The following is a 17,546-nucleotide window of genomic DNA, read 5'->3' as shown; positions in this document are numbered from 1 at the left end:
GGCAGTTTGCTGCAGCGCTGGCAGACCTCCACGAAGCAGCACGACTCTGCCCGTCCAACCGGGAGATCCGGCGCCTGCTGGTTCGGGTAGAGGAGGAATGCAAACATCATCAGAAGGCATCCAGCAACAACACAACACCGGGCTACAACAGGGACCCTCACTCCCACCACCATCAAGCCACAGAGGAGGACGCCGACGCATTTTCACAGGGAAGTCTAGAGAGGCAGATCCCCGCAGAGCAGACTGACACAGACAAGGACGAGGAGAAGGAGGAAGGTGAGGAGGTGAGCCTGCAGTGTGGGAAAAGTCCTGAGTTTTGGCCGCTGAATCCGTACGCTCCAAACAGGACTCTCCCTGGAGGTGTGGCCTTTGGTTTAACAGATCAGTCACCGTGTTTCCCTCAAGAGGAATATGTTCAGAATCCACTGTTTGTGGACCTGCCCGAGCCTGTTCCTGCTCTCAACAGGCAGAGCCAGAACCAGGGCAGCAGGACTCATCACCACTGCCACTCTCTCCAGGCGGGGGGCAGAGTCGGGGGCAGGCCTCTCTCTCTGTGCGGCCCCTCCAGTCCTCTACCAGGGAGACACATCTCCACCTCCCTGAGGCCCGCTGGGGTGCTCGGTATTGACATCGGCCCCGGATCAATTAATGAACACGCCGGACACAGCCCCACTGAGCACTATCACCCCATGTCCCCCAGCAGCTCCTCCCCTCCTGGGCCGCTCCACATGTACCAGCCCCGCTCCTCCAGCTTCTCCAGAGGCTCCGACAGATTCTCCACACACTCTGTGGCTCTGGATGGTCTGGCTCTTGCTCTGGGGTCCGGTATGGAGGTTAGGAGGGAGGGTGGAGGAGGAGGAGGAACAGCGGGCTCGAGGGGCTCCAGCTCCAGTCAGGCCTCCAGTGGGAACCTATCAGACGGCGGCAGGCAGCAGGTGCCAGACATCCCGTGTCCAATCAAGAGCAGCGGGAGCTTCAAGACCAAACCTGAGCTAAAGCCGCGGCCCTTCATGGGGGTAATGGACAAATCAGTGCGAGTCCAGGGCCAGCAGACCTCTGGCCTGAGCCGACAGGGAGGAGGAGGAGGCGGGGAGAGCTTCAGCATGTCAGTGATGGAGTTTCAAGGGTTCAACAATGAGTTCAAACGCGCTTCTTTCCAGGAGCAGCTCTCTGGAAGTCAGGCCAACAGCCAGCAGCAGGGCCGGGACTTTGGAGAGCGGCTCCATCAGCGAGAGGCCAGAGGGACGACATCCTCCCAGCTGCGCTTCCCCGATGGCAGACACAGACAGGCGAGCCTGACCAGAGACAACCCGGCTCTGCATATGGCTCCCATCAAACCCAAACGATCATTTATAGAGTCCAACGTCTGAGTATAGTTTATCAGAGCACAGACGCAGGCCGTTTTCAACAGACGATATCCCATAAGGTAGCAAGGGAGCCTGGTCTGAGAACAGCTCCCTTCCCTGAGCCTGTTTTGTAGAGTTATGCTGCTGCACTGCATTTACAATCTAGAACCAGTGTTCAACTCAGGCTGCTATGCTTCTGCTTAAATGTCTACAGCTAAACTAGTGTATTCAAGGAAACCAGACATACCTTAAGTAGGGATTTAAAAAATAAGTATTATATTGTCTAAACTTTTAATTTATTCTATCAAATCTAGAAGTCGGACGGAGCTTTGTGCACGGATATAAAGAACCTCATGCTATTAGTTGCGAGATAAGACCATTTCTATTGTCACGTGTCTTTTAAAAAACATTTATATTTGTACGGTGTACACTATATTTGCAGATTATATATTTCCCTGTAAGTGGTTATCTGTCAGCGTTACAGGCTGTGTACTTGAGATTCTTTTTCTTGGTACATTTGATAAAAAAGGCACTGTACATGAGATTGTTGGAAACTTCCTCTCATAAGCTAATATTGAATTGATTGCTTCAATATCCACAGTATATGTTATTTATTTTTGCATAGCAGAGAACATATTCATATGAAGTGTTTATTGGTTTTTTTTGGACAGAGAGAGAGAGAGAGAGAGAGAGAGAGAGAGAGAGAGAGAGAGAGAATACAACAACAACAGAGGAGGATTACAAACCTTAAGAGACTTCTTACATCGCTGTACGTCCATAGTGGTCATATAACCTTTTCAGAGTCATACTATGGATTACAGAATGTTACCACATTATTATTGTGGTTTAATAAAATATAAATGGAGGACTACATTTCTCTTCATCTACTTCTTTCACAGTATAATACAGATGATGATCATATATAAAGTGTTGCCTTAGAGTGTGTACGGATGGATAAACAGTCTTGTCCTTTCACAGAACAACACAACTTACACAAACTGACATTAAATCAAGCCTTCAAAATAAAGTACTTGCAAACAAAATGTTCTGAATATTGCTGAAATTAATGTCTTTAACTTGAAATGCTGAATGAGAAAGTAAACCTCAACTACTTTGGCCAATAACTCTTCCTGTAGCGCTTGTAATGAGCGAGGTCCTTCAATGTTCAGACCGGCTCAAACATATGTATGTGTATCGCTCACACGGAGATAGTGCGAATAGGGTTTCCAGCTTAATTATAATGACATTAGCTAAAGCTCCATTAAGCTATATTCCTAACACTGGCATCCATTGGCATTGACTCCCTGTAATGTGATGATCCAACTGTGAATCAACACCCCAGTCTTTAGCTGTATGGAGCTTTCAGACACTTGCAGCTCATTGCTTTTAGGTTATTCAGTCTATAACAAGTCCTGACACAGCACTCAAGGCCTCCTAATGAATTCATTACAAAGCACTTTGTTTACAAGAATCTTAATATAGATGTAGTTTAAAAAATGTTCAGCAAAAGCTAGCTGGTTAAAGTAAAGGTGGCTAGATCACCAGAAATGTTTAACCTGACTAAAAAATTTAACTCATGTGCGCTTACCATTGTTTTTTAGGAGTCTTAAGTGTTGTTGAAGGTAATATTGTTGTGTTGTTTAAACAGCACTTATGAAGAACTCCCTTTATTATTCAGACAAAACCAGAAATTAGCTGCTTCGAGCAAAACAACATAAAGCTAAAGTAAACTGAAGTAAACTTAGGAAACGGTGCTGTTCTGAGCTGGCAGACCTTAGATTATAGGCTTGTGAATGCTTGTGAATTGATTGTTGCACGGGTTGTGAACACGTGTAGTCACACAACTTTTAAGCCAATATTTGCTCATTTTCACACCCAGCAGTTACAGAGCAACATCATCCCTTGTAGAGTGGTGTTTCTAGTCAGCTTGCTAATGTAGGACCAATATTTACTTTGTTTTAACGGCACTAGGTTCAGCAGCTAGTCGCTAACTGTGTCTGCCTGGTGTCCGGTGCTGAGCAGGTAGTGTGCAGTGTGTTTTTAAAGACATTTTTAAATATTGCAATTAAGGGGCGTCGGTTTAGCTCAGCGGTTAAAGAGGGGGTATTATGCTGTTTCACATTTTAAGACATATATAATGTCACAGTGTTGGATGCCCAGAATAAACGTGGGTGAAGTTTCAAATCTGTAGGTCAAAGTATGTTGGAGTCATCCCCAGACTGCTGTGAACGCCAGGTTTCACACTGTTTTTTCTTCTACACGCTGCACTTTGTGACGTCACAGGCTTCGGAGAGCTGGCCAATCAGAACAAAGTGGGTTTGTAGGGGCGGGGTTTCTTAAAGGGACAGAGCTGACTGAGTCGTTTAAGGCAGAGGCTGTATGAGGGCCTGCACAGAGCACCAGTGTGAGAAAAATGCTGAGTTTTTTTCACTGTAAATTCTGCTAAGCTACTCCACAGGTATCACAAAATATGAAGCTTGAAATTTGCATAATACACCCCTTTAAATTGCAAGTCTCATATACAGAGGCTACTGTCCTCAATACGGCGGACAAGGCCTAAACTCCCACACTCGGCCCCCTGCCGCGTGTCATGTTTCCGACACTATCCTCTGTCCTCTCTCTAATAAAGGCCAAAAAAATGATATGTCATGCGATTTATAAACAAATCTTGAATTTGCATATTAGCCAGAATATCCCAGTCCCTCATTCTGCTGTTCGGCATGTCTTACAGTCTTTGCAACGTCCCAATTCCCAAAAGCAGAAGTGCTGCTCTTTTATACCTTCATTAACAGCATATTCTTTTTATTCTTCTTCAGCCTTTGTGTCACCACAACATTACCACCAATTAATTTGAGGGTAGCTGATGGCTAGCTGTGGCTTAATCTGATTGGCCAAATGGTGTGAAAGCATGGCCCATTCATCCATGACTCCATCTGATAGGTCAAATGTTTGCATGCATGAATTGGTAGTTAAATCAAATGTTTCCCTCACAGTGCATTTTAAGGCAGACTTCTGCAAGTTGTTTATGATGCTTGTTCATATCGTGACGACAATGAAAATATTGCGCAGCCATAATTACAGGCGCAATAAGGCGCGCTCCCCTGGGAACCATATGATGTGTAAGCAGGCAACTGAACCAACAATCTGCTCGTTAAAACTTGTTAAGCTGAAAGTAACCTGATAGTATGTTTTAGCCTAACTGCTCCCAGCATAAAAGAACATCTTTAGCTTTGTACAGAAGCCTCAGTTGTGGGTAAACAGACACATCTTTACCTGAAATGTTCTGGCATCCCTGTGAGCACTGTATTCTAGGCTCTGTCTACGTCAGGGAAAGTATTTGGGGCACTCTAGGGTCTTTTGGATGCTAGTGGCTGGTCTTCCAGCGGCCGATTGCCATCTTCAAAGTGTGGTTAGGGGTGAGCAGGGTGGTCAGTAGCGGGAGGTTGGTCATGGGGCTGGAGCGGTTCTTGGTGTTGATCCAGCTCTCGATGGCCTCTCTTTCATACGAGTATCCGTCTGTTGGGAAGCGTCACGCAAACAAATACATGCTTTTCTGTTCACACTGGCTGACTCTAAACTTATGTGTTGTGTCATTATATGGAAATGTTCGGAGGAGAGGGTCTGATCTTTGCTTACCGGCAGCGATGACTGGCTCCCTCATTAGCTCTCTGGTGACTGGACACAGAAACTCATCAGGAATGCCTGAACACACTGAATCACTCTTCAGCTCCTCCACCTTCCTCAGGAGTTTATTACGCAGGCCTACGGACTCTACAGACACACACACACACACACACACACACACACACACACACACACACACACACACACACACACACACACACACACACAGAGACACACACACAGAGACAATGTGCCGGATTTATTGTGAGAAAATATAAACTGCTGGAGCATCAAGTGTAACAAGCTAAACAGACTCAAACAACAATATAAAATATCAGTTATTATTATTCCTGTGTTTAGCACTTTTCACTGTCAAATGTTAGCGTGGGTGTGTGAGTGTTTGGAGCAGATCATGTCTGCTGACTGTATGTCCGATTCAAAGTTTGATATTATAGGAGCATATTTTCTCCCCTGGAAAAAGCCACTGTCAGTCAAAGCTGGTGTTCTCTGTAATCGATAGAAGCAATAATATTTGAAATTGGCGCCATAGCTGTGGAGAAAGTTGTAGAAACAGCTCATGGTTTCGCCCATTCTACATTCCTACAACACCCAGCGTGCATTGCGCCCCTCCCTCTGAAAGGAACGGCGCAGCGAGAGATGCTTTAATGAAATACTACCATTTTCCAGTAAAGGATATTGATCGCTGCAGGCAACGGCTCAGAGCGGTACAGAATCCGAAATACAATGAGAATATACCAGTCATCTAAAAATCTTCAGGTCTGCAGTCTACATTTCAAACGTGACGATTTTGAACGGAAGGAAGTATAGTTTAGCGAGCTCCCTGGCCTCCGCCAGATGACGCGTTTTACGTAGTCCGGCGGAGGTTTTCCAGGGCCCATGGAGAAGCAGATAGCGTCCTCCAAAGGCACAGAGCGAAATTATATTCCTACCATAATGGCATTAGCTCCCCATGATAGCATGACAGGACTGAGGTTGAAAATCGGCTAACTGGCCCTTTAAGTTTCACATTTTTAAGCGTAAATGAGTTAACTAAAGCCAAACACAAACACACTTTGTCGACTCTCTGCAGATCTTTCTGGCACATCGTGTTTCTGCCTCTTTAGAAGGAACGCTCATCTGATTGATTTCTCTCCCACCTTTGAAAAGCTTGCCTGTTTCCCCCCTCTCTTTCATCGCAGCAGATGAGAACTCGGAACTTCTCTCGGAGTTAGTTCTGCTAAAAAGGTGGTGTTCATGCTACGTTACTAAAAACAGAACAATGTGAGCACAAGCTGTCACGGCGCTGAAGCTGTGTAAACCGAGGAGTGATTGACAGCGACTGTGGGATGGAAATGACGGCATGGCAAAACAACAAACATTTGCTGACAACTACATGACGAATACCGGCCGGGCTGGTAGACTGACATTGACAACATAGCACTCCTACTTTAGCCTTGCGGTTGGAAATATTGCAGCGAATAAAAAGCACAGAATACACGAGATAAAGTCGGTTAAACAGAATTTGACTTGGACATAACAAGAAAGCCTAATGTTATTAGGTGTAAATCCACTTTTTACCTTATGGGAAATACTGTTTGGGGGATTGGATTATGTAACTAAGGAAGTGCTCCAGATTAAAGTCAGAACTGCTGAAGCCCAAAAGCTGAGTACTTTTACAGTCTAGCCTTATATTATGTAATCTTGCTGAGTAAAACCCCCGTCAACATTCATTCATTCCTTCACCCTTACTTGAATTTAATGGCGCTGCCTTTTTATCCATGTAAACAGGTACAAACCTAATCCATGTATGTCTATTCTCATATAATAGCAGACGTGTAATACCCATAAAACTGGATTTATATTGTTATGTGTCAGACAAAAGAGAGCATTAGGATGAGGGAGCTGAGGGGACATTGCACTCTGAGCAGCGAGTGATATTCGTCTTCCTCACCTATGTGCAGCTCTGACGCCAGCGTTTCCTTGGTGAGGCCGAGCAGCTCCGTCCCATCTATGTTGTTGGCGGTGAATTTATCCACCAATCCCCCGAGGCCTTCCTCCAGCAGCCACGCCGACACATCCTCCTCCAACCAATCGCCGACCAACAGCTTCGATCGGCCCGCTGATGTTTTCCCTTGGAGAGAAAGCAAGACGGTCAGTCATTGACAGCTGCAGCACCTTTTGAAAAATGACCTCATATTTCATTCAAGTCTATCCGGGCACCCTGCTGACTTGTTATTGATTAGGGGGCTGTGACTAACACAGCGTGTGAGCTAACATAAATAAATGTCTGGAGGTTTCATTGATGTTTTCACTGATACAAGATGAAGCTAAAAGGTGAAAAGGAGCTTGTACATCGCAGACAGAAATGTTGGATTTAGACAACTTCTAAATAACCTTTTGTTTGTATGTGCACATAACTATTGAGTCTCTGTTACTGATTTTTATGTGTTCATGCTGTGCAGTAATGCATATTTTCTTTCTACCTTCACTCGATGTCAGAGCAGACGTCTCTGAAACACAGAGAAAAATAAACTGTAAACAGAAGCAAGGCAATGCAATCTTTGAAACAACACTTCAGACTAAAGTGTGATTAAAGAGAAGAGAGCACTCGTGTACACAACACCTGTGTCCTTCACTGCGAGATGACACAAGTTTAACACCTGACACTGCAACAAGCCGTTGAATAAAAGCTTCTAGTGAGGGTATTGAGGTGCAAGTGTTCTGATAGGATTGAAAGTGATCGTTGCCGGTTTAGCTCAGCGGTTAGCTCAGAGGCTACAGTCGGCCCAGGGTTCAAGTCCGGCCCTCGGCCCCTTGCCGCGTGTCATCCCCCACTCTTCCCCTGTTTCCTACTCTGTCCTCTCTCAGTAAAGGAATGAAAGGCCAAAAAAATAATCTTTAAAAAAAAAGGATTGAAAACGATTAAATGATAATCACGTGAAAGGTTTTAGATAACAAAAAAAATCTAGCGCGAAAAAAACTATTAAGAATAATATCAAGCTTACCAGAAAACGACTTCCCGTCTGTCCATTGGACACAAGGCGCAGTAAAGGAGGAGGACATGAAAACAAGATTACAATATAAAACAGATGTAACTAATCATAATATCATAACTTTTACTGTATTGGATGGTGCTGTGCGTGTTTCCCACCTCGGCCTCTGCATCCGTCCTCCAGCCTCCAGATGTTTACAGTCTTATCCATGGATCCTGTAGCAATGAGTGGTGCAGTCGGAGAGAAGGAACACGCTGTCACGTACCTGCAGCAGAGGACAGAGATCATCTGAATGCTGGTAACAGTGAGGTGTTATTGTCCCTGTATATTATGAGAAAGGACTAAAATGAACTGTTCCAAAGACGTTTAGAAATCAATGGCAAACACCTTAATGCTAATATATCAATTAAAGGGGCAGTTTGCCCCTGGAAAAAGCCACTGTCAGTCAAAGCTGGTGTTCTCTGTAATCAATAGAAGCGATAATATTTGATATTGGCGCCATAGCTGTGGAGAAAGTTGTACAAACAGCTCGTGGTTTCGCCCATTCTACATTCCTACAACACCCAGCATGCATTGCACCCCTCCCTCTGAAAGGAACGGCCCAGCGAGAGACGCTGGAGTGAAATACTACCGTTTCGCAGCAGGCAATGGCTCAGAGCGGTACAGAATCCAAAATACGACGAGAATATACCGGTGGATTGTCTAAAAAATCTTCAGGTCTGCAGTCTACATTTCAAACCTGACGATTTTGAACGACGCATGACATCAGAGGCGGGCGTCCTAGATTAAGGAAGTGTGCTTTAGCAAGCTTTTTTTCCAGGACCCATTCGAGAAGCAGATACTGCGAAACTGCATTTTCTTTATACCATAATGGCATTAGCTCCCCTTAAAAGCATGATCAGACTGAGGTTGAAAATCAGCGAACTGGCCCTTTAAGAGGACAAAACAAGAGGACTGAAAGGAAGAAAAAAAACCTCAAACTTGGAGAATAAAAGAGCACGTAAAACAAAAGTTGTGTCAGAGATAATAGTGACTGAATCTGTGCAAGCAGATCATTCAGAAACTGGAGCCAAAAGCCCGAGATCTTAGCAGCCATGAGGGACCCTGCCTGCAGATCTGTTTGGCTATTACAGGGTTAAAAGTTGGGCACTGCAGCTCTCCATGATCTCCGCGTCAAAGGCTCAAAATCCAATTTTCAGTTGATTCAAATGAGTCAAGGCAGCCTTAATGAGGACAGTCATCCCAAAACTTAAGCTGGATTGCTCGGAAATGCTAATCCAAAAAAGCGACTTTGATTCAAACAACATCACTAAAATCCTAAATAAGAATGTAATGAAAGGCGAGACACTCTTATTCTGTACTACTGACTGTTTGTCTGGAGTCAAAGAAGTTTCCTGGAAGTATTTTGACGAGTGTTGTGACTTATTTTTTTTCGCCATTTATCCACTTTCTCTCAACTTGCCTCATCTTCCTCCACTTCACTTGGTGATTTTCCAAAAAGACTTTCATTCGCCCGGCTGAAAGGAGGCGAGCTTTCTGCCTTTCAATCACAGGTGGCTTGATGGACTTAAATAGCTTGTAAGTGTGATCGTTCAGCTGCGGCTTAGTATATGTGCTTGTATGTGTAGGGGAGAGATGTGGTGATAGAAGTCGTACCTGGCATCTTTGGTGACCATGCTGGGTCATAATCTATTTAAGGTATTAAGGTATTAAGGTACCTCTGAGTTCCCTGTAAGTGAAGCGTTGATGCAAAGGGCATTTACTGCTCTTGTTTTGTATAATTGAACATTTTATGCTCTCAAATCCTCTGAAAACCAGTTGGGTAACATCTCAGTGCGACAGGCAAAATAAAACACCAATACCTTTTTCAAGTGTTACCTCAGCAAAGCTTCTTACAGTGAACCAAAAAATATGTCTATCAAAGAGTCTGAACATGTGTATATTTATAATTAGAAGAGTTACAACCTGAGATCATTAAACGTTAAAATTTTAATAAAATATGAACAACATAAATCAAAGTGAGTATTTACCTCTCGTGCTGATTCAGCGTGTAAAGCAGAACTGCATTATTCTGCAAAACAGACAAAGTGTAGCAACATAAAAACATTAACTGTATGTTTTCAATGGATCAATATGTAATTATACAAACTTATATGTAACCCAGTTAAAAGGAGAGGCACTTACAGCATCATAGACCGTGACGGTTTTGTCCACAGACCTGAAGGAAGTAAAAAGATTGAATTGTAACTCATGAGCAGAATATTTTTGGTACAGCATGTTCACATTCACGTTCACTCTGTGAGGAATAAAACGATCAATGTCTCCCTCTAGTGGCTCCACTGAAGTACTGCATCCTGACAGTTGAGTGGCCTACTTGGATGTCCATGCAAATGATGTATGTATTACATCAGTCTTGACATACTTAATAGATCAAGACACTCGTTTTGATGTATTTAACATCAAGAGGTAAAATATAGATTTGCTACTTCAATGAATTTTCATAAGGGCGTCTGGAGGGTAAAAAAATCCATCAAATGTGCCTTTAAAGGAACATGCAGGCAGTTTTATATTACATACATTTTCATTACAATTTACATTATTGATAATCTTTTTTTTCAGTTGTACCAAAAGATTTAGTAACTTTTTTCTCAAATAACAGGTACAACTATTACAACTATTTGTTATAAATCTATTTGAAACTTGCTTAAACTAGACAAAACTCACATCACATGTTGTCTGCTTTTATTATTTGACAATTGTGAGCACAGACTTTTTTGGAACTGTGATGGGTTACCTATTTCAAGCAAGTTTTAGTCTCTTCAATTTTCACTCTATACTACTTTATATATATAAACAATATAAGATGACCAAACAGTAAGAAATCAATCAAAAAACTTAACGTATGCTTTTAAATTTGTTTTTAAAGTCACCGATATGCTTCCTTAACCTTCTTAAATATCCTACCCAGACACAAGCAGCTGCCCATCTGAGGAGTACGCACAGGAGAGGACCGGAGCTGACTGTCCAGTGAGTGTGTGCAGGAGCTGCATCTTACAGGCTACAAGAGAGAGAAAACACTGAGTTAGTTAGTGAAATAATCTCCTCGAAAGTCAAACAAGCCAAAAAGCTGTGATTGTTCATCCCATGAAAACATCTAACATTTAACATCAATGAAAGTCTAATTCTGCCTTGTATAGCAGAGACTTACTGATGTCTATTAAAGGTTATTTAATGACAGTGAGACCCATGAGACAGAGAGAGAGAGAGAGAGAGATCTTCCAGTCTGCGAACATAGTAAAGATATGTCACTGTACCTCCAGAGTCGAACTTGTTAATAGCCCAGATCTTCAGATGACTGTCCTGCCCACAGGACGCCAGACGAAACTGCACGACTTGACCACCTAAAAGATAAAAACACCAAATAAGAATATTGTGTGACAGCAAACCAGACAGTGGTCAATCTCTCACAAAATAGGGATGATGTAAATCAAGCAAGTACTTCGATATTTTTGTCCCCAAGTATAAGTGGAAGAAGTCCAAACAGATCTGATGTGATTCAGACAAACCTTTGATTAATTAGATGTTGAATATCAATATAACAGTAACGTTCCCTCCTATAATACTATCCTCTGCTTCTAAAGTAATAAGGTGAGTACAGATTTGGTAATTGTTTTTAAATCTCTGAGGCCATTTAAACTGTTAAATTATCATGTTTTAGGAATATGTCAGTATGCACTGGAACTAGGTGGCATTCATGCTTTAACTAGGTTATTATAATAAGAGTTATAATTAAAGAGAAAGACTTAGGCCTGAGCAAAAGAGTTGTTTGCATTCAGCGTTTTAGAAAGAAAAAGGTAGATTGAAATGTCGGTGATTTCTTAAAGACAAATTGATTTAAAATTAAAATGGATAAAATACAACTAGATACAAGTAAAATTAAAACAAACATTAACACAAAGATTAAATAAACAACAAACTTTGTTTTTGCTTTTAAAAACTGTGTGATTGTAACATTTCAAAGGGTTTGGAAGCCTTACAGGAGAAAAGGTAGATCTGGGAACACCTTTTCAGGGTTTGGAACCCGCAGACGCAAAGTCTGTTCTGGGGAACACGACTAATACGTCTAACTGACGAGTTCAAACTTAAAAAGGCGTGTGTGATACTTTACGTGTTAGAGAGCGTCCTTGGGGAAGTAAGCATATACTGTTGTAGTGTTCTGACCGGACCTGAACTTACATCTTAATACATTTTGTTTCCTGTATTGATTTTTTGCTTTGTGTCACATTTCTTTTAATGTTCTTAATGCTCTGTTTGTAACTGTGTAAAGCACTTTGAATTGCTTCATGTATGAATGGTGCTCAATAAATAAACTTTCCATGCCTCGCCTTGCCTTTATGCAAAACCCAAGTTGGGGTTTGCTGATATGCAAAAAAGCACAGAAGTTTTATAGGCTGCGGTTGACTCTTTTTTTTTTTATAGTTAATGGTTAAATATTTGCATATGTATTTATATATGAAGTAATTTCCTGGTAAATGTTTAATGTTAATGTGTCTTATATTAACAGTGGCATCTATATTTGATGCTCTGTTTCACTGTTAAACTGTGAAATATCCTGCCTCTGTACTCTGTCAAACTTTTACATGAGCAGATTTGAGGAATTCTTGCCCAAAATATAAATGTTACAGATTCATGTGAACATTTTTTACTGACACATAAATAATTCAGATTTTAATCTTATGATTTCATAAGTTTTAGGGCTCTCACTGCCAGAAACACTTGTCTAAGCTGTGTGCCACAGCTTCTTTGCAGCAGTGGCTCTCACCGCCAAGGATGCTGGGAGCGAAGGTACAGCAGGTAACCCCCAGGTCGTGGGCATTTTTCTCTGCATGGAGCTGCTTCATGTCCAGGTCCCACAGACGCAGGTCTCCGTAGGTGGAGCCGGTCATGAACACCTGACTGCAGGGGCTGAAGGAGCAGGCTACCAGCGTTGTGTCGTTCACTGCTCCGGTCCTAAACAAACACAACACACAGCAGCTGCATTAACAGGTACATCTACTTCTGTTGTCATTAAATTAATCACCATTGATTAAATGCAGTCGTGCATGGAACTAGATAGTGCTAATATGTAACTGCAGACAGAGGAGATATGAGAGAATCTTGTACTGTACTGTCAGCTTTACCTTCGCAGTTGTTTGGAGGGGAAATCCCAAAGAGCCAAAGTGCCATCAGATGCTCCAGAGACCATGTGTGCAGAGTCAGGAGAGAGCGCGCAGATCCTCACAGGACTGCGACCAGGATGCTCCAGGACGGCCTCGATCTCGCCTGTGACCATGGACCAGACCACCGTGGTAGCATCAGTGGAACATGAGGCGAGGAACTGTCCGCAGGTGCTGAAGCAGCAGCAGTGGACGCCGTATCCATGTCCCCACAGCGGAGAGAAGGACAGCTCAGAGAAGTCCTGAGTGTTGTAAATCCTGAGGGTTTTGTCCCCTGAACATGTGGCGAGCAGGTTGCCAGAGAAGGCAATCCAGTTGACATCGTCTCGATGGTCTTGCAAAGTGCAAACAAGAGACGTCATTTGGAGAGCAGGTCCTAGAGTTCACACAGAGGGGATGAGAAAAACATGATGTAATGGGAGATGGTTCATATAAATCTAAAGGTTCGCAGAGGAACAACACAGCATGGAATTAGCAAGTCCTGAACGTGAAAAACACGTGAATATAAAAATGATTAAACTCATATTGTATTCCCTCCTGATTGACTCACAGTGTTTCCTCAACCAGAGCAGTTTTTAACCTTTTCTGCAGGGCTAAAGTCAGGTCTTAAGTCCTTAAGGGAAAGTCCAGGTCCAGTCTAAAATCCTAGTTAGCAAAGATGCTAAAAGTCTATCAGGTCTAAGCTGATTTTTAAATGACATGTCTGTTAATCTATTTGTAGATTGACAAAAATGTACACTAAAAAGAAAGCATTGGTTTAAGTTATTTGTCAATGTAATATTTCCAAATATTTGCATCTCTGCTTTTTTCATCCTAATTGTTAATTTAAAATATCTGGTTTTAAGCTGTTGGTGGGACAGAAGTAATCAAATTGGGCCTTTGGATATTTTCTTACATTTTTGGGGGATAACTTAGCCATTTAACTTAGCCATAAGCCATTTATCATTTTAAAAAGGGAAGTAATTGTTTGTCATAGCTCTAAACACCAACTATTCCTTTCTCAATTCCCCTTTTCAAAGTTGGCTTCTATATAAATCTTTCTTTATCTCTATAAATCCACAAGTCAAGTAACTTAACATTAAAAATAAATACCTAGGTAAGGCATTTCTGCCGTACGATGTTTTAATTCAGGGATTGTAACAGGCTCCAGACCTTACTTTTGAATCTCAAGTCTACATCTTTGCCCTCAAAATTAGTGACAGTTAATTTAATCTGACGCTAATAATATAATAACACAAGAGGTACTTAGAGTTTGTGAGCCAATAATCCGTCAGTAGCTACAGCACTTCAAGATGTAAAGAGGGTTATTCAAGTTTAACAGTAGAAGATGAGAAAGCATAAACCCATATAGCTTTCCTGTTTTAATGAGGAAATGTATGTGGGTTATCACATCACTTCACTTACAGAAAAATATTAACCAGCAGACAAACAAACAGTTAACCTACAGGGATATATACTGTGTCAGAAGTAACTGTTGCGGATCAAGCTAAAGATGCAGCAGAGTCGAGAAGCAACTTTCACTTCTTGTTATAATGTCAAATATTATTCGACTGCGGGAGGACACGGTGGCAAAAACCCCAAAACAAGCAAACTTAGAAGGTAAATAAATTAAACGCAATTTTAATTTCATCTACATATTCATACAACAGTGTACTGTACCTTTCTTTCTCCGTCGTGTTTTCCGTTCAGCTGAATGTTATTTACTTCCGCATCAAACAGCTGACCTTGACGTAATGCGGGTTACGTCACCCTCTCGGAAGACATAAAAACCTCTGAGAACTAAAACTGTTTCCACAGACTTTAAATTTGAAGGACACAACTATTTGGAATCCATCGGAAGTATAATTATGTTTAACATTTTCTAATTAGATTGCCTATAATATTACCTGATGGGTTTTAGCCTCATTTATACAGTCTATGGTTTTAGTGCTGTGATTATCTGTTAGGTGTTTATTTGCATGTTTATGAGTGACCCATGATTAAAAATCTGATATGACTCCAGATTAATTGATGCAAACTTTATTTTGTATTCTCCATGTCAGGCACTGCATGATGTATTTTTTGCAGTGTCTATCTGTGACACCAACATGGTAAATGGTAAATGAGTTTTATATAATTGCATATTTTATGCACATTTTAAGGATCCCAAACCAAAGTTTTTTTTGTCATCAGTATTTAGTTAAAAAGTAATGCATTTGATAAACTTTCTAACTTTCTGCCTTGGAAAAAACAAACATTTTGCTGCCCCCGCCCCATCCACTAGTGCTGACAGCATTTTTCCATGGCCTACATCTTGAAATTTTAATTTGGATTCAGGTTGCAGACATAAATAAACACATGTAAAGTTTAAGTTTTTAGCTAGGTTTGTGATCCACTTTCTCTCTGTGTGATCTAAATTGTGTTGAGATAATCTTTTTGTATGTGTAAAACATGGATGTGGTGCATTGAGAAATCAAAAATGAACCTGAAAGAAAACAGGAATGCTTTCAGTCCTATTTAGAGCATGTGTCTGTGATGCACGTTAGCCTCTTGTGGCTGAACTGAGTACTATAACAACTAACACTTTAAAATGGCCAAATGAATGAATGAATGAAGGAAAATCTATCACCAGACTTTTAGGAATTAGGAAATTGCCTCTCAGGGCTTCTAGAAACAAGACTTTTCAATTGAGATGAAAAACATATCTACCTCTAAGCCTTTTTTCAAAAGCAATTATATAGGATGAAATTGAAATAAAACAAGCTTTAGACATTTACGTTGAAAAACATCCTTTTAATAGGTCCGTGCCACACACTAGTGAAAAATAAAGCTCCTACAAAAGAATGATACTTTTATTCCACAATATCTTAAATAAAGTAACTTCAAGTACTCTTGACTTGGGTACAAAAAAATCTAGCTGCCTCCATCAGGCCACAACACACAGCAAGGTTCAACACAGTGGTTACGAATGGCCTTAGGTCCTCTGTATTGTGGCAGATTACGAGGAAATGCATCATGGAAGCATAACTGAATGCTTGTTGTTCCTTTTCTTCTTCTTCTATGCTGAGGAATGATTTCTGTGTCACTGTCCAACTTTGGAGGCCTTGTTGGATTGAAATCATATAAAAAAATAATGTTGTCATAAGAATGAAAACTAAAAACAATAACATCCCCTACATGCCCCTGTTGGAAGGGTAGGCACTACCAAGATTAAGGATACCACAGTGTTTGCAGAGGATATGTATATACTGTACAAACAATATTTATGATAATGTTTTCATCACGTTCACTAAAATAGAATGCTACAATCATTCTAAGGCATAAACAATATCTTAATATTCTTAAACAATTTTTACACATCGTTCCAAACAAGACATAATATTGACATTAATAAACAGTATATACACATGAATCACAATTGTCTGACTGTTCCTCTGCTGTTCCTGTAAATAAATGCAGTTTTACAGTTTGAACAAATCAATACAGTCCTCTGATGCCCCAAAGCACTGAACAGTGTAAACAGTTTTTTTTTTCTTGGCTTTGTTTGATATTTGGGAGAAAAATTATAACACAAAGACACATTCCTTTTTTTTAATTCAAAGCAGTTCAGCTGATTCTTCCTTTTCATAGAAAATGAAGTGGACCTTGATTCATAAATAATTATTACAAAATTAAATACATTCACTATAATACGATTAAATAACAAAAGACTATTTACAAGTAGTGGAAAGTATTCTAGCGCAGACACATCAGTGATAGTTGAGGATTAATTCAGTGCAGTGTTCTGAGACAGGGAATGGTATTGCACTACGACACCCCATTTCTCTGGGACTCTTTGGGGCTTTTATCCCTGTTGTAATAAAATCCAGCGCACCTCATGTAACGACTTGTTTGTGTTTTTTTCAAGGTGACGGCTCTCTGAAGCACACCATGGTTTCCTTATTAAGGATTTGTCTTCTTCTTCCATCCTGCAAAGCCACAATCTCCATCAGAAACTAAAAACAAAAGTAAAACCTGGTGCTCCGATAGGAAACGTTGAATGGGGTTTATGGGGAGGATCTGAACAGACGTTTAGTTTGTTTGTTTCAGAAGCTCAGTCCAGCGCTTCTCAAAGAACTTCCTCATGTTATGACCTGCTCGACCAATGTCTGAATTGTCTTCATTGAATTTTTCACAGTTATCAAACACCAAGTTGACATCAATGATGAAAGTCTCCAGGTTTTGATACCTGAAACACAAAAAAGAAAGGTGACAAAGTGCGACTGACATGCAGCTGAAACATCACAGACTGTTCTGTAACTAAAACTTTCTCTCTGTAAAACACAACTCCGACTTTAAATTCTGCACAAAGAGTCCTGAAGGATTTCAGTAGAAAAAGAACAAAAAGA

At 41.2% G+C, this 17,546-nt stretch overlaps 3 protein-coding genes across 14 annotated transcripts in view; 1 reads left to right on the top strand and 2 right to left on the bottom strand.

Moving 5' to 3' along the window:
• LOC138594575 (protein TANC1-like) overlaps positions 1-2,217 on the top strand; it is a 42,273-nt gene extending 40,056 nt beyond the window's left edge. The window contains exon 28 of the mRNA XM_069665754.1: positions 2-2,217. Within this exon, the coding sequence (XP_069521855.1) occupies positions 2-1,370 (1,369 nt within the window). The 3' untranslated portion in view covers positions 1,371-2,217. The remainder of the gene's footprint in view (position 1) is intronic.
• A 1,698-nt stretch (positions 2,218-3,915) lies between these two features.
• wdsub1 (WD repeat, sterile alpha motif and U-box domain containing 1) lies at positions 3,916-14,896 on the bottom strand. Its single transcript, XM_069665635.1, has 11 exons — positions 14,839-14,896; positions 13,144-13,555; positions 12,786-12,973; positions 11,278-11,364; positions 10,928-11,021; positions 10,148-10,181; positions 9,994-10,034; positions 8,101-8,228; positions 6,922-7,125; positions 4,983-5,117; positions 3,916-4,862 (listed from the first exon to the last, which is right to left on the bottom strand). The coding sequence occupies exons 2-11, from the start codon at positions 13,539-13,541 to the stop codon at positions 4,711-4,713; spliced, it is 1,461 nt and encodes a 486-aa protein (XP_069521736.1). The 5' UTR covers positions 13,542-13,555; positions 14,839-14,896; the 3' UTR covers positions 3,916-4,710.
• Positions 14,897-15,938: 1,042 nt separating this feature from the next.
• baz2ba (bromodomain adjacent to zinc finger domain, 2Ba) overlaps positions 15,939-17,546 on the bottom strand; it is a 66,649-nt gene continuing 65,041 nt past the window's right edge. For all 12 annotated transcript variants that reach the window (XM_069657585.1, XM_069657820.1, XM_069657662.1 and 9 more), the window contains one exon: positions 15,939-17,386. In XM_069657585.1, coding sequence (XP_069513686.1) covers positions 17,230-17,386 — 157 coding nt within the window. In that variant the 3' untranslated portion in view covers positions 15,939-17,229. The remainder of the gene's footprint in view (positions 17,387-17,546) is intronic.

The sequence above is a fragment of the Semicossyphus pulcher genome, unplaced genomic scaffold, assembly GCF_022749685.1.
Source record: "Semicossyphus pulcher isolate SPU_LCO1_2020_fin unplaced genomic scaffold, fSemPul1.0.p SCAF_1, whole genome shotgun sequence".
NCBI classification, from domain to species: domain Eukaryota; kingdom Metazoa; phylum Chordata; class Actinopteri; order Labriformes; family Labridae; genus Semicossyphus; species Semicossyphus pulcher.
Note: the sequence above shows the minus strand (reverse complement) of the source record. Positions and strands in the feature narration are given on the sequence as shown.

Excerpts from the sequence above, each read along its gene's own strand:
- wdsub1 (XM_069665635.1), bottom strand. The coding sequence starts at position 13,541 with ATGACGTCTCTTGTTTGCACTTTGCAAGACCATCGAGACGATGTCAAC. Across the intron at positions 12,974-13,143 it reads CCCTCCAAACAACTGCGAAG|GACCGGAGCAGTGAACGACA; the intron begins GTAAAGCTGACA and ends GTGTTTGTTTAG. Across the intron at positions 11,365-12,785 it reads CGCTCCCAGCATCCTTGGCG|GTGGTCAAGTCGTGCAGTTT; the intron begins GTGAGAGCCACT and ends TTTATCTTTTAG.